The 16,020-nt window shown below is 32.5% G+C and overlaps 2 protein-coding genes and 1 long non-coding RNA gene across 3 annotated transcripts; 1 reads left to right on the top strand and 2 right to left on the bottom strand.

The window, feature by feature from the left end:
- Positions 1 to 5,585: 5,585 nt before the first annotated feature.
- Positions 5,586 to 6,190, bottom strand: LOC116339523. Its single transcript, XR_004201004.1, has 3 exons — positions 6,039 to 6,190; positions 5,856 to 5,973; positions 5,586 to 5,791 (listed from the first exon to the last, which is right to left on the bottom strand). It is a non-coding gene; the product is annotated as an uncharacterized LOC116339523 (long non-coding RNA).
- Positions 6,191 to 7,006: 816 nt separating this feature from the next.
- On the bottom strand, positions 7,007 to 8,184 carry LOC116339522 (trypsin-7-like). The gene is made up of 3 exons (XM_031765449.1): positions 8,085 to 8,184; positions 7,833 to 8,025; positions 7,007 to 7,769 (listed from the first exon to the last, which is right to left on the bottom strand). The coding sequence occupies exons 1-3, from the start codon at positions 8,143 to 8,145 to the stop codon at positions 7,217 to 7,219; spliced, it is 807 nt and encodes a 268-aa protein (XP_031621309.1). The 5' UTR covers positions 8,146 to 8,184; the 3' UTR covers positions 7,007 to 7,216.
- A 1,530-nt stretch (positions 8,185 to 9,714) lies between these two features.
- Positions 9,715 to 12,929, top strand: LOC116339476 (deoxyribonuclease-2-alpha-like). The gene is made up of 10 exons (XM_031765369.1): positions 9,715 to 10,166; positions 10,243 to 10,360; positions 10,438 to 11,218; positions 11,338 to 11,669; positions 11,757 to 11,794; positions 11,860 to 12,132; positions 12,211 to 12,299; positions 12,369 to 12,427; positions 12,539 to 12,606; positions 12,670 to 12,929. The coding sequence occupies exons 3-10, from the start codon at positions 11,091 to 11,093 to the stop codon at positions 12,772 to 12,774; spliced, it is 1,092 nt and encodes a 363-aa protein (XP_031621229.1). The 5' UTR covers positions 9,715 to 10,166; positions 10,243 to 10,360; positions 10,438 to 11,090; the 3' UTR covers positions 12,775 to 12,929.
- The last annotated feature ends 3,091 nt before the right edge of the window (positions 12,930 to 16,020 follow it).

The following is a 16,020-nucleotide window of genomic DNA, read 5'->3' as shown; positions in this document are numbered from 1 at the left end:
TTGACAGTAAAAATATGTGTTATTGTTGTTGTCGTTTCATTGCTGTGGAAGAATCTTCATTCAATTTTTCTAATTCCTATTAAAAAATAAAACATTGCTCTGTTTGTGTTAAGGAATATTCGTTATCGTATTCACTTGCAACATTTGCTTAGTGCAACATGAAAATGTTTCAAGCAATGTCGTCTTACGGTTCTTCAACCATTATAATGTTTTGTGTATGTACGATAATATTTATTGGAAAAGCCGAAAATATATTCATAATGTTAAAAAAAATTCGAAGATGCCATTGAAAAACGTGAGAATTTCCCAGTGAATAGATTGACCATACAGATATATTGCCGCTATCTTTGCAGCTCCTATTCATAGAAATTATTTTTGCATACCTCTACATCGATTTTTGATTCAATTTCGAACGAATTGTTTGAAATGTAGAACAAAGAAGGGCTCCCAAAATAGCGCTGATATATCTGTAGTGTCAATAGTCTGACTGGAATTTAATTATAATAATAAGAATTACTCTTGTTCTATTAAACTATTTTGCTAAAGGTCTTGTCAACGAAGACTATAAATTACCATATGATGTGTTGTAAGTCTCACGCTTTCACACACTCAATTCTATGCTTAATTATTTTTCTGTTCAAACCGTGACTGGTATTAAGTTTTATCTTTTTTTATAATGTTCAAAGGCTACCATTTAATTGGCGAACACCGATCGGCTATTTGGTCGCTCATGATCTTCAATGTGCTGGCATCTTTTATTTATTCTTGTTATGCACTTTGTTTATAATTCTGTTCGCAGGATCTTCTCTGATGTTGAAGTCATTTGCCAATGATGTTAAACAAGAATTGAAAGATTCCAGCAAACTTAGCAATTCCAGCGTCAAAAAGAGAAAAATTATGGAAAGATTTGGTGCCTACATCAAATTTGGTCACCTTCACGTCGAAATAAAAAAGTTAAGTGGAATTCCATTTCTTGTTAGATTTTTTGATGTTATTGTTAACTTTTTGAGCATTCACTCAAATAAAGCCATTTCCTATCAAATATCGTTTTCACAGAATTATGATTTTCTCTCGTGACTTTTCATATAATATTTTGAAATTTCGTTCTGCTTCAGATTTGTGTTGGAGTTCAACGATATCTTTGAGTAATAACTTATGGTATACTTTATATGGGGAACTTTCATATCGAATTGGTTGGGTGCACAGCAGAAAAAAAGGTTGAGATTTTGCATATAAGCAGTTTTTATTTTCAAATCTAAACCGAAATTGAGATATCTCAACCAAAATTTATTTTCCGTTAAAAAAATATTTTCTCGATGTAAACAAATATTTCAATACTAAATGGAAATCTGAAAATCTTCCGATCGATTTTTCTCACTTTTCCGATGGGAAATCGAGAAAAATAACGAAAATTCGGTACCCCCATTGGGGCCCTATAAAGGGAGTGGACCACGAGTGCTCAACTTCCAGAAGATTTTGGGTCAGGTCGGATCCACCTATTCCACAAGATGCCGATCCAACAAAATCGATACAAAGAATGAATAATCTATTGCTTAAAGAATTACTAGAAACACGAAGCATCGATTTGGTCACCAAACGCAAACTCACAACTTGGACTGCTGTAGCACCAAGGGCTTATTTTCTACCAAAATGTCACAAACCAATACTTTCTCTCCGACCAATTGTAGCAGATATTAAAGGTCCAACTAGGAAATCTGCTGAATATTTGGTCTCAATTCTCATTAAACTACCGAAATCAACGTTCTTCGTTGGAAATTCGTATGATTTTAAGGAATGTATTACATCGCATAGAATTAATCCAAATGAGTCGCTTGTATCGGAATTTCTTGAAATTTTGGTGTGCCTTATTTTTCCGATAGAAAATAACTTTCTGAAATTTTCAAAACGATCGGATAAAAAGTAGGTATGGCTTCCATCGATGGGAACTAGTATCCGATATTAAAAAAGATACCGATTTTTGTTACTACTGTTGCTTTGACACAGCTCGAGCGAACTATACGGCTATGTCTGTACTATACTACAGACGAACTAATACAAAAGACCACACAGACTCCGATCCTGTGTATGCGTATGTATTGTAAATTTTGCACAAGCAGCTACGATTGACGACTGAGTGCAGAATTTGTAATACATACGCATACACAGAATCGGAGTCTCTGTGTTCCTTTGTACGTTTACACGAGCTGTATTAAAACACCACTGGTCACAGAAATCGGCGAGTTTTTTAGTAGATGTCGTATTGGTGGAATCGATAAAGAAAAGTCTAAGATATTAGCGCTCGTTGGCTCCCATACAAAAATTCCAAAAACTGGAAAAAATATCGATGGTATGTTTGATTTTGAGTGTTTTTATAATTCTATTTGAGCGTATAACTTTTGATCCGCAATGAAAATATTACATGCATTTTAGTATCCGATACCTTAACCGAAAATACCATTCAAAATACCGTTGTTGGTGATAGTTTGGTTGTTGATGGAGGTGATTCTGAAGTTGACGTTGAAGAATCCATGCGAACTGAAGATGATGGACATTCAGATAATAATCAAACGTATAAACTAAATGAGCGTAAAATATATCATCCGTTATTCAATGATTTCAAAAATATTGTACATAACAATCACCACAGAAGTCAATGCTATTGGTTTGACAAAACGTAAGGCCACCTCCAAACCAAAAAGTAGAAAGAAACAGAAACTCGGTTAGTTTGATTTTGAGCATTTTAAATATTTCAGTATATATAGCAATAAGACATTTTTCATTTATTTTTACAGACTCGACTGAATCGGGCGATGTGACCGCAAGTAAGCCTAGCTCAAGCAAATGATCTGCAAGCCGAGTAGGTACTGAAGAGCCAATTAAGAAGAAGCAAATGATTACAGCCGGCTGTGTGCTAAGGTCAAACAACAAGAATAATCCAGATACAAAAGAGAATAATACTGCTGAAGAAGAAGTTGAAGAAGACGCACACGAAATTATTGGTAAGATTGGGTTAACTTTATTAGGTATCGATATAATACCTCATACCTATCGGCGTACATGTCTCTCGTGGACAATCTTTCATTCCGTCCAAGAAAATTAACGAATCAAAGTGAGCATATAATCAATCAAACATTAAACTGAAATTGTCGTTTCGAACCAAACTTAAAAAATTGATCAACTTTTATATTTAAACTTGCATAATGCCATATATAATGGCGTATATAAACTAAACAATGCAATGTGTAAAAGGTGCGCTTGAAGACGCTGACATGAACAAGGATAAAATTAACCAGGTGGTCCTAGTGGGTGGCGGAACAAATACACCCCGTGTTCGAGCCGAACTACAATCATTTTTCGGAAAGCCTGTAAATACGAATGTGAATCCTATGGAAGCAGGTAACTGAAATTTTAATTGTGTTCAATGATTAGAATAATTTTAGATAATATGCTTTTAATATGTGGCATATGGTGCATCCGTTTATGCTGCTATTTTGGGATAAGAATCTAATGCTCCAGCAATCTACGTGAGAAACGTAATACCACTGACAATCAGCGTAGTGGCAAACAAAAATGGGCATCTTGTGTGCAATCCAGTTATAAAATGGACCACGGCATACCCAATTAAAACATTGATGTCGGGGAAAACATCTAAAGACAATCAAGTCAAAGTTCGCGTCCCTCTATTCGAAGGCGAACATCGCATGTCAAGTGGTAATACCGAATTGGGTTCGATGTTATTGAATAGACTCACGGCTTCTCCGAAGGGAGAAGAAAAAGTCGATATCTTCGTAAGCATCGACAAAAATTGTTTGATTTTGCCCACTGCAATTGGCGAAAATTGAAATTGAAAAAAAAAACACTATTCAGTGAGGAGGAAGTCGTCCACATGAAAGAAGCTTTGGACAAACTACCCAAAGCCTTTGAAATAAAAGCGCCCATAAAGGAAGATGTCGAAAGTATTGATTTCAAAAACGTCATCAAAAAAATCAAATCGGAAATACGTCCAGCACTCAAAAGTTATTTTCGAAGCAATCAGGATGAAGGAATTTGTCCAGTTTATGGCGATATTCGTGATGTAAAAGACGATGATATTAAAGAAATTAACCTGACCGATGAATAGTAATAGCAACAACCAAAAAGACCTAATTCCTATACTTTTAATATATGTGACAAGGCGAAAAGAAATATTTTATCGTCAGTGGCGTTGCCTAACGTGTTGGTTGACAATGCCAATGGCAAACCAGTGAATAGCTGTATGTCGAACAATTGTGAAATCATTCGCACCAATACATGGATGTATATTCGAATGTCCGCACATATCAAAGTCGAAACTTGGGACTAGGTTTAAATAATTGTACCAAAAATGTACTTAATTGTACCGCAATTTATTTTTAATTGTATATACCATACTCGTTTGGATAATATTTGAGGTTCAAATTTCGGGGCACTTCAATTTGTCGGTCAACTAGCCAAAATAGGTTCAAACCAAATTGACACGTTTAACTAAGGAGCAGGGTTCTCAGATTTGAGATCAATTGATTTGAAAATCAAAAAATCAAATCGCAAATAAATGATTTGATTTGAAAATTTGCAAATAAAAAAGTCAAATAATTTGATTTGAAGTGTCATATATTTCAAAACAAATGATTTGAATATTTTAATTTGAGAAAATTCAAATAAAATCAATTTATTTGATTTTTATATTGATTTGAATTCTCAAATTTCTCAAATCAAATCAAACATGTGTTAATTATTTTACTAAAAATGTTTAAAAAAAGTTATTAAAAATATGAACGAGAATGAAAATGAAAGAGTTGGAATGGGCAATTGAGTTCGCATTTTCGTTGCGGGTCTCATACGTTGTGTCTCAACAAATTTTATAGTTTAAAACTTTTAAATACACTTTTGAGTAAAATGAGAGCCTTTAAGAACGTTTCAATCGAGATGCACTTACAAATCGAACATACCACAGTCTAACAAAAATATTTTTTTTAAACGTTTTTAGTAAAATAATCGATACATGTATGATTTGATTTGAGAAATTTGAGAATTCCAATCAATACAAAAATCAAATTAAAAAGTTCAAATCATTTGATTTGAAACATATGACACTTCAAATCAAATTATTTGTCATTTTTTATTTAGAAATTTTCAAATCAAATCAATTTATTTGATTTGTGATTTTGATTTAAAATCCAATTTTGAGAACCCTGAATTCAGTCCCCCACGTTTTCTGAACATTAATTGACACAAAATCTATGAACGAAGAAAAAAGTAAATTAATTGTGAAAGAGTGATCATTTCAAGCTTATAACAATAATTCGAGCAGTTATATTTTTCTTATTTACATGGGGCGGAAATGAATGAGACGAAATATTCTCTCTCATGGGCGCAGCCATATTGAAAATTTTGTATGCGCTTATATGTAAAATTGGTGGTGCCACTGGTATATTTGATGGAAATAGAAGAACATGTTTGAGTCTCACTCGTTTATATGTAAATTACATAGGCATTTCCAGGCCATGCTTATTTATTAATAAGCAGGATGTCTGTATAGTGTTTTGAAACAAGAAAAACGGAATTAATTCTTCTTCCAATCCCAAATTAATTTATTAGAAATACCGAGATGTAACAATATCAATTCATGACTTTTTTCAGAAATCTCAATTTTGATAATCATCATCTATTTCATCCTTTCCACCTTCGACAGGATTATAACAACATTCTGGATATGGTTTTCGAATAATCAACTTGATTATGATATCCTTCTTCAACCACTACCAATCCGCAACTAATGTAACAATAATAATTATCTTTTATGTCATCACTACTTTTTGGAAATAAGATTGACTCACGTAAGCACTTCAATGCTGTAATCTGAATTACACAATATTATATGGCATTTTCCTGGTATGTTATGTGCACCCTTTTCATAGATCTCATTTTCATTTATGTAACACTGATCCGGGTAATCTATAAGCAATGAAATTGTGAACTTGACTTATTTTTTTTATAAAATAATTTATTTCAAAATATACTAATATTCTGCGTGTCTGTAATGCGATAAACAGCAGCCCAGTTAAAGTGGACAAGTGCTAACAGCACGCACAAAATAAAACAATTTTTCATTTTAAGTAATTGATCTTAACTTTGTGAATTGCAAATTTAAAATTATACTATAGGTAATAAGTAAACACTTACACTTTAAAACATTACCAAAAACATTTGCTTTTATAGTTTATCCATTGTGAAATAAAAAAATAAAACATATCGCACGATTTCTGTATTCCAACAAAACGTGTTCACGAATTCAATAACTTTTCATCTTATGCCGAATAAATAGAGAGCTCGTGTACACGTTTGTTAATAAAGCTGAAATCATATACAGTATTGAAGTACACCAGCTACAAAATGTAAAGAAGTTATCAATAATATTTTAATCCTGCAAACAATTCAGTTGTGATTTAAAATATAAATTCTATGACTGTATATCAGTAAAGTGCGAAGTGGGTGGTAACTCCCTCTGTGATTTCGATCAGAAAATATTTTTTCGGAAATTATTCGAATTTTCGAGGGTTTTTCGCTCAAAAAAGTGATCTCCAAAAAAAAAATTGCTCGCACATTCCTGCTGTATATAGACTACAAATATATTAGTGAAATAAAGCTGAAAAGTTCAAATAAAAAGGGAATATTTTCTATGTTTTAAGCGTAAAAATATATTTGAAAAAATTTCCGTGTTTTGAGTCACTTTTCAAATTACGGAAATCATTAAATCTCATTAAAAGTTCAGTTTAAAAAAATTGCATAATATCTGTAAATCTTATTGATGCGCTTCATGAATATTCTAAATTACAATTACAGCGCTATGTTAATTCGTTGTTTACCTTACGGTTCTATCAATCTCAAATAGCATAATGTAGTATTCAATTCAAATATCAAAAACTTAAAGTATCTAAGCATGATTCACTGTCAATGTGAATGTATAACCTGAACAAGGTCGATCACTTTGCGATCGTCTGTACTTCTCTGAAAGCTAATCACTGTAATTTAATGTTTCCTAATTGATTGAATACATCTGAATAGCGAGGTGTAGATTGACAGCATTGAAACACGCACAAAAAAGTTGGATAATTTCAATTGATAAATTCCACTTGAATGAACGTAACAGAACGTATAGCTTGATTTAATTTGATCATAAATAATAATTTGTTTCATTTCATACGCCTGCGGATTGCAAAATCCAATTTCGAATTGCCACTACATTTACATAAACTCCTGGCGATTTTGGACGTGCGCATCCCTTTCCATGGGCAATGATGCCAAACAGTTTTTGATTATTTAAAGGTGGACATGCAAGCGGTCCACCACTGTCTGCAGTACAAGCATCCACACCGCCAAACATCCGACCCGCGCAAATTTCGTGATATTTAAGTTCATTGTGATAAAGTCTCTGACACATCGAATGGCCAATTATCTGCAGTGAAACAGCTGCCAAACGTCTACCATTTAGAATTTTCACGTGTTCATTTTCTTTAATGTATCCCCAACCGGAGCTGTAGCAAGTCTGATTTTCAGGAATCTGTTCGCCAACAGACGGTAATTGAATTGGTTTGATGTTTTCAGCAAAGATCAATGGATTCTTAAGTTCCAGCAGCGCGGCATCGTATTTTGAATGTTTTATTATACGATTTATAGAAACAGTAATACCACCTTGGTCGAGTATGGCTGAACCAGCCCGCAATATAATTTGATCAAGTGAATTCACTCCCCTGAAATAAAAAAAAACTTAATTAAAATCTATAAAAATGCTTGAATGAACGCCGAATATTTACATAAAACAATGTAGCGCAGTTAATACGAATTTTTCATGAATTATTGAACCTCCACATAGTTCAAGCTTTTTAAGTTTGGGTTTAAGTATAACCAATGACACTTGATAGGGAGTGTTTTCAATTGGAATGTAGTGGCCTCCGACGATGCGTTCGAATTGATTCGTAGATTTATTCACAATCTCAATCAAATCACCTGTTTCAAAGGAAATTCAATCAGCAATAAAACATAGCTTCTTTTTTCAATGAACTTACTTGAAACCAGGGCAATTGCCAATATCACTATAAATCCAAACAGATTTGTTTTACTATTCATTTTATTAGTTACTTAAAAATAAAGTCTACCGCTTTAGTTCACGAGAGGAAATGATTTTACTTGTTACTTCTCGCTTCCTTTTATATTCTCTTCGCGGCAAATGAGCGGTAGTGCTATTTTTTGTTTGTTAATGAACTTGAAGATTTCACGAATTTCTTCGATTAGTTATACTAATATACTATTGCATATTTGTATGCATATTTGCACGTGTCGATCATTCGTTATTTTTATGGAAATTACTTTTTTTTCATTTCATTCACTGCGATTGATAAACGTTCGATTAACACTATTTATCTTTGGATCTCATTCTTCGTTACTTATAAATGACCAAAAATTAAAAAAAATATATATTAAAAAAAATACAGGCAATCAAGATTTAGGTTTGGTGAAAAGTAATGCATTTGAAAGGAATTCATAAGAGAATCGAAATCTTTTAAATTATTTCTCACAAAAAAAACTGTGTGAATTCCGTACCAGTGTATTTTTCATGAATACTCGAAGAATTTGATAGTTTCCTCCAAGAATAAGCAATGAAAAAAGAATTGAATAAATTTTCAAGAATAAGTGAATGCCCCAAAAATTGCAATCAAAATCCATAACACGCAAAAAAGGCATAATAAATACCACTTAATTTTACAAACAGGTGAATGACTCATTGACTTTTATTCCCATTTTCGTGTTATTTGCATAAGTCGGTATTTGCTTACTCAGTTTTTTTTTATTCATTACACTACCACGTGCTTCTCTGTGATGCTTTTTCGTGCAATGAACTTACACCATAGTTTTTCTAATAGATAGTTATTCCAATTTCGAGTTAAATGCTGAACGTTTTATTTTAGCTGACTTATCCCCTTTAATTTAGCTCCGGTTGAATTGTATTTATGTCAAATAAATTAATCGTATGAAGTTTTTTTAACTAGAAAATATACTTCCTATTGGTGTCTGAATTAAACTAGATTTAATTAGATTAGTATTGCAACTAAAGTTGTAGATTCTTATCTTTTATTGCATCAGTGTATGCTGAGATATTTCTGAGAAACAAATTTTGAACTAAAATCAAAAGTTTTTTTTAAGTAATAATAATAAGTTTTGTATTTTGAAGTAGTAATAACTTTGTCGAAAATTTTGCACTACCAAAACTGAAATTTATTCCGTTTAAAAAAAGATAATTTGATGAACTTGTGATCATTGATCAATTTACGCTAGATGGTGTTCAATGACCATTATCTTTTCTTTGAAAATACTCAATGGGCAAAGATTCAATGATCTTTTTCAATGTTAATGATAACAAAGTGAATATTTTGTTTTGTCTTTACTGTGTATTCCCAGATATTTTATTTATTAAAAAAGAGCATCGAAATCGTATGAAACAAAATTGAAAAGAATAAATATTTTTTTGTACGTGGCGGGATTCCGTAATGTTGTGTCTGTGCATGCAAACAATTATTGCGCTTCATCGAAATATTAGCGGTTCACAACACTTATCAACACTCATACAATGTGAAATGTTGTCGATGGGACACGATGTGTGCAAATGAACACAACGAGTAGTTAACGTTGGCTATTTGTTTGATTGAAAATTCATAATAAGAAGCGTGCGCGCTTATCACATTTTTGTTTGTTTGTTTGGATTCTCGAAACGGGTGAACAAGTCGATTGTGAGACAGTAGCTGTGTGCAAAAGTGATTTTAGACGTCGCAAGAAGAATCCCGAAAAATGAAAAAATTATTATCGATTATTACGTCAAATGTGTGCTAAAAAGAATTAATTACATCAAAAGAAACAATACGAAAATAGAAGGAAAAAAATTATGCTGACGTCTTTGCTCAAGATAACATAGAAATTAAGTTCGAATCTATTGAGCACAGTTACAATTTGGTCGTCAGCGTAAGAAGTAATTTTTATTGTGATCGTGAAGAAAGTGTGAGAAAACATGGAAAAGTGTGTCCTTCAATCGTTTGTGTTGATTTGCGCAGTTTATGTGGTCGTTGCAAATATGAGGACGATCCCCCCAAATCCAAGTGAATCAACTTCTCTTTTTTTCATAAATGATTTTATTTTCGATGAAAGGGATAATCAAATGTCTTTTTCTTACAGATTATCCGGAACAATGTTTTGACGGGAAAAAGGCATACAAGGTTGGCAAATATTTTCCAACATTTCGATCATGCAAACAAATGTTGTGCCGAGAAGATTATACTTTAGTTTATGAAGAGTGAGTTTTTATTTCTTTAAAAGATAGACGAAAATCGGTAACCATAAATTATATAATTTTATTTTACTATTCATCAGTTGTGGCGTAGTAGTAGTACCGACAGGTTATAAAAATCTTCCAGATTTGACCAAACGATATCCAGACTGTTGTGTTAAATTGGTTAAAATTGATGGCGATGAGAAGAGTTCAAACAGTACCAGCGACGACAAAAGTAAAAGCTGAACGATTTATCATTATTTTATTTTAGATTAAGTTGTGTGAACAATTTCATTTGAATTATTAAGTCATTTAAGCGTTAAGAAAATGAACATTCGCCTTGAGCGCAACCAATCGTCTGATTGAATTCATGTATGATGCAAATACACAAGTATATACAAATGAACAAATCCTCGTAAATTGAAACGTATGAATGAAACTGAAACTGATGTGTTGGTCGTTAAACGCATGCGACCAGACGTTGCGTTCACATAGCGACAGCATTATCTCTACAAACATATACGGATACGGTGCAATGTGTGCGTGTACGGCATCAATCGAATGCATTACATTTTAGAAAAATGGACATACAACGACATTGATCATTACAATCTAATCGAGTTTTATGCTGTGCTTTGTTTATTAACGATCAAAATAAAAAAAAACCATTCCACATTTCATTTCGTTGAATTAAAAATTGGTTCTAATTGTTTCATTTCTTGTTTGATTTCAAATTGCATTTGTATGCGAAATAATGTGGGTTAACAGTGTTTTATTGATAAAGTTGTTTTTCATTTGCGCTTCATTTGTTAGAAATGCTATGTGCAATGTAAACGACTATGAAATCACTTGCAAAGACGAGAAAGGAGAGAACGTTGACTGGTAACTATGATCATTCGGAATAGGCTGTTTTTTTCTTTCAAATTTCATTTTTTTTTGTTTTCGTTTCGTTTCAAATTTTATCGAAAGATTTTGTGATATTTTATTTCCTCTCGTTGAAGGTTTTATGTGTACAAATTGCCAGGACATTATAGCGCATCTGCTGCTGAACGGGGATGTTTGTACTTCTTTATTACACCAAGTTCGGTTGGTTCACAATGGTTGCTGTCCGAACATACGCTAAACGATACGGAGAGTATAGCCGGGCGCACACTTACGCAAGCTTATTTCAATGAGAACCAATTGGAGGACAGAGTTTTGGTTGCTTACAACGATGAACCGCCAAACGCAAAAGGAAATTCGAAAAAAGGCCATCTAAAAGGTGTTGTCGTTGCTGACAAACGTAGCGGTTTTTGGCTCGTTCACTCCGTTCCACTTTATCCAAATATCACTTGTGAGTCATTTCATCTTAAACAAATAATTGATAAGAAATTCATATCTAAATCGTACTGACTAATGTGTTGTTTTTGTAAATTCTCAGCGAATGCGAACGATTATCACTATCCGACTACTGGAATGGTATGTATGAATATGAATATGAATTTAATTGATGTGAATAATAAAAATGTAATCTATTCATCTAGATTTATGGACAAAGTTTTCTTTGTTTATCTTTGAGCGCTGACCAAATTGATATTGTTGGCAAACAGCTCATTTTCAACGAACCACAAATCTATGAATCGAAATTACCACAAAGTCTACTCAACGCATATCCAAATATACAACGATTAATTGACGGGAAGCGCATAAGTAATGGTCCATATTGGAATGACGCTGATTTAACAACACTCGGCGGATCTCGTTTCAAATCATTTGCCAAATCATCGAAATTTTACAAAGAGTTGTATGAAGATTGGGCAAGTTTTTCATATTTTTCAAGTTAGTAAAAAATTTGTATTTTTTTCAACGATTTTGTTTTCTTTGGCTTCATTTAGATTGCACCGACTTTGAATACCAATTTGTTTGTGGAAACTTGGCGCAAAGGGTCTGGTAATTTTCCATCAAACTGTACAAAAAGTACACGGTAAAGAACAATTTGTCTCTTTTATGTTACTCGTTTATAAATCTCGTTTTTTTGATGCGGAAATTTCAGCGTATGGAATGTTTCAAAGATAAAATTTAATCAACGTGTATTATTCCCATCGACTGACGGTACGATTTGTTTTATTGTTCTTCAGTTAATCAGTTCTTTGTAGAAAATACTCGATGAAATATGAATTATTTGTTGTTTTTAATTCTAATTTTTTTGTTTCTGGAAATTAGACCATTCCAAGTTTGCAGTTAGCGATGATAAATCTAATTGGATTTGTGTTGGTGATATAAATCGAGCGGTATAATTTTTCAGTTTCATTAATGAGAGTTTTTATGATTGATGTTTGTTTTTGCTTTATCAGGAAATGCAAACGAAACGTGGCGGAGGAAGCGTTTGTTATAACTCCAAGCCAATTTCAGAAAGTTATCGTACACTTGTGGCCGATTTTGAACCATGTCAAGCTTAGCGTCTTGTTTACTCTTTTGTTTGATTTTTCTCCATTGAAATTTAGCGAAATAAAATGCTGGAATGTTCAAACTAAAACATTTTTTTGAAACATTTAAAATACAATTTCATTGTAATTTCCAATTAATAAAGGTGCATTTATGCAATACTCATATACGTATGTTTAAATATTTTTTCAAAATATCTACTTTTGTCGTGAAAATATTAGCAAAAAAGGGGTTTTGATTCCACTCGGATCAAAATTGATTACGGGGGGATATACTTGTAAAGTGTGCATTCATTAATATTGCTATGAAGTAAATGTGTCGTTTATGAAATGAGAAGCTTACATTAGACCATTCAACCTTGTCGCATTCTTCTTCTTAAGCATTCAATTTCGCACTCATTTTCCCTTTTCACAGATTCAGGACAAGCTTAATGCCAAACCATTCGATGCATAAATTTTCGCATTTCATCCGACTAGTCAATATAGTCTTTCAATAACAAAATTTAATTGCTTGAAAACATGAAATGGTCATTTACATTTTATAGCATAATATCTAACCAAATACTGAAATATCATCTATGTTTGAACAGATGTTTTATCGAATATCCTCATCATAATCCCCATGCCAAATAAAAATGTGTTTAAATAGAAAAGCGATTCTTTGTCATCGTCAGTAGAATTCGAATCTTTCAAACTGGAGCACGCTTTCATTTTCAATCGAAAATCAATTGACATAATTATTATGTCTAAAATGGCTGATGCTTCAAATACCAATCCAAACGATAGTATTCCTTTGTCTCAAAATAATTTGAACAAATCGTTGCGACTATTCTACTTCATTGCACGTGCATTTGGCCTTTTGCCATTTTCAATAATTTGCAGTGCAAACGGTGATGTCCAAAATGCTCGAGTTAAAGTGTTTGATTTAATGTGGTTTGTTTTGTCACTTTGTGTCTACTCATATTTAATATGGTTTTATCAAAATAATTTGTCATTTTCAAATGCATTTCGGGTTGAATTTGGTATTTTAACTTTTTGTCATGATATGGCTTGTATTCTGCAAATAATGTTACAAATTATTTCGATTGTAATTGATATGTGCAATCGATCGCGAATTGTTGAGATTTTGAAACTGTTTTCCAGCTTTGACAATGAGGTAACATTTTTCTTTTGCTAAAAACAAATGCGATTTTCTTTAAATTATGTTCAATGTCGCTTTAAATAAATCGAAGGTTGCAAAGTTTGATGTTCATGTGGACTACAAGCGACAGCATCGACGCATACTAGTTTGGTATTCGGCGTTTTTAGTTTTGAGCTCAGTATATCCCATGATTATATACTTTTTGTTTGCGGATAGTTATAATATTATTAATATTATTTCGAGATACCAGTGGGCTATTATTGCCAGACTATGTTTATATTCGTTTATGGGTGGTTTCATTGTTACGTTTTATACAATCTATCTTACGTTCATCATTCTGCTACGTCGTCGTTTCGATATTTTGAATAACTTGCTGAGGTTTGTGACTCCGATGATAATATCGTTTGCATTGCTACAATTCACTTGGGATTACATTAATATTTTAGGAAAGAATTTTCAAAAGATTCCATTGCAAAGATGTCCATCATTGGGCATAAGGAAAGGGCAATTCATTTGATCAAATTTATCGGCATACAGTACAATGTTTTAGCTGAAATCATGAAGAAAATCAACCAGACCTACTCGTTTCAAGTAAGATAATTGACTTTGGCATCTTCGGTGGGTATCAGACATTTACGAAAAATGAAATCATATTTTAAGCGATTCTAGGTGCCATTGACTTTGAAAACTTAATGCCGGATTGCATTTTTTTGCCTTTAAAATTTCAATTCATTTCCATTAAAAATCAAAGCTTATTAGAGTTATCGTTCTGTTCAGGTCGTGCTCAATTTTGGAATCACGTTCATTTCGTGCATTGTAACAGCACTTGCGAATTATCGATATTTTCTTCGACACCAGGATGTATTTAAGGAGATATCAAAAAGTGAAACCATTACTTTGATATTTTTAATGACAATCACCATAAATGTAATCTACAACGGAAGCTTAATAGAAGCAAAGGTAAGCATAAAATATGACACGATAAAATATCTTATCAATTTGGTAAATATTATGAAATTTATTCAATAGAGCAAAGAATTGTGCGCCACCCTGCATCACATCATCAATTCGTGTCATGATAAAAATCTTATTTTGGAGGTGAGGCTTCCATGTTTTTGGTTCTATATTTATTTAATACATCATAAGCTTTGTGTGACCTAGTTGAATTGTCAATCTCAAAACATACAACATCGTCGTCCGGTGGCAAGTTGCGGATTTTTCGATTTCGGTTGGACTCTTTTGTTTAACGTAAGAAAATCTATTTTAATTTTTTTATGAGAAAATTCAAAAAATTTGGTTTTCGGTCGACTTATTTAGATGATTGGTGCGATATCGACGTATGTGACCATATTGATTCAATTCGATGACGACAGAAGGCGGTGGTGAAGCACGATTTTTTCATCGCAACGATTTCAATCGAGTTCAAGCACTTTGTTTGTAACAGAGCATATACTAAGCATAGATATATATCCTGGATATTTTGTCAGTATCCGATATTCATTGGAGCCAGACTTTAAAGTAGAGTAAAAACAATAGAAGTTATTGTTATAGTGATTGTAGTAATGGTTTTATACTTAGACCTATAACAATCACTTCTATTGTTTTCACTCCATTATAATGTCTGGCTGCGATAAATATCGGATACTCACAAAATATCCCGGATATATATCTATGCTCAGTATATGCTCTGGTTTGTAATGTTTAATTATTTTCATGCACCAATTATATGCAATATAATGATGTGTTTTTTATGGTTTGAACAACATAAAATTGTACGTTAATATTTGTGAATTTAGATGTAATTAGGTAGTCTCATCAATTTGTTCATAATAAATGATAGCATATCGATCGATCCCTTCTCTATTTTTTTAAGTCATAAAATCAGAGCATATAATAAGCATAGATATATATCCTGGATATTTTGTCAGTATCCGATATTCATTGGAGCCAGACTTTGAAATAGAGTAAAAACAATAGATGTTATTGTTATAGTGATTGTAGTAATGTAAATGGTTTTATACTTAGACCTATAACAATCACTTCTATTGTTTTCACTCCATTATAATGTCTGGTTGCGATAAATATCGGATACTCACAAAATATCCCGGATATATATCTAT

The sequence above is a fragment of the Contarinia nasturtii genome, unplaced genomic scaffold (assembly GCF_009176525.2).
Source record: "Contarinia nasturtii isolate CC-2019 unplaced genomic scaffold, AAFC_CNas_1.1 Cnas_scaffold_533, whole genome shotgun sequence".
NCBI lineage: Eukaryota > Metazoa > Arthropoda > Insecta > Diptera > Cecidomyiidae > Contarinia > Contarinia nasturtii.
Note: the sequence above shows the minus strand (reverse complement) of the source record. Positions and strands in the feature narration are given on the sequence as shown.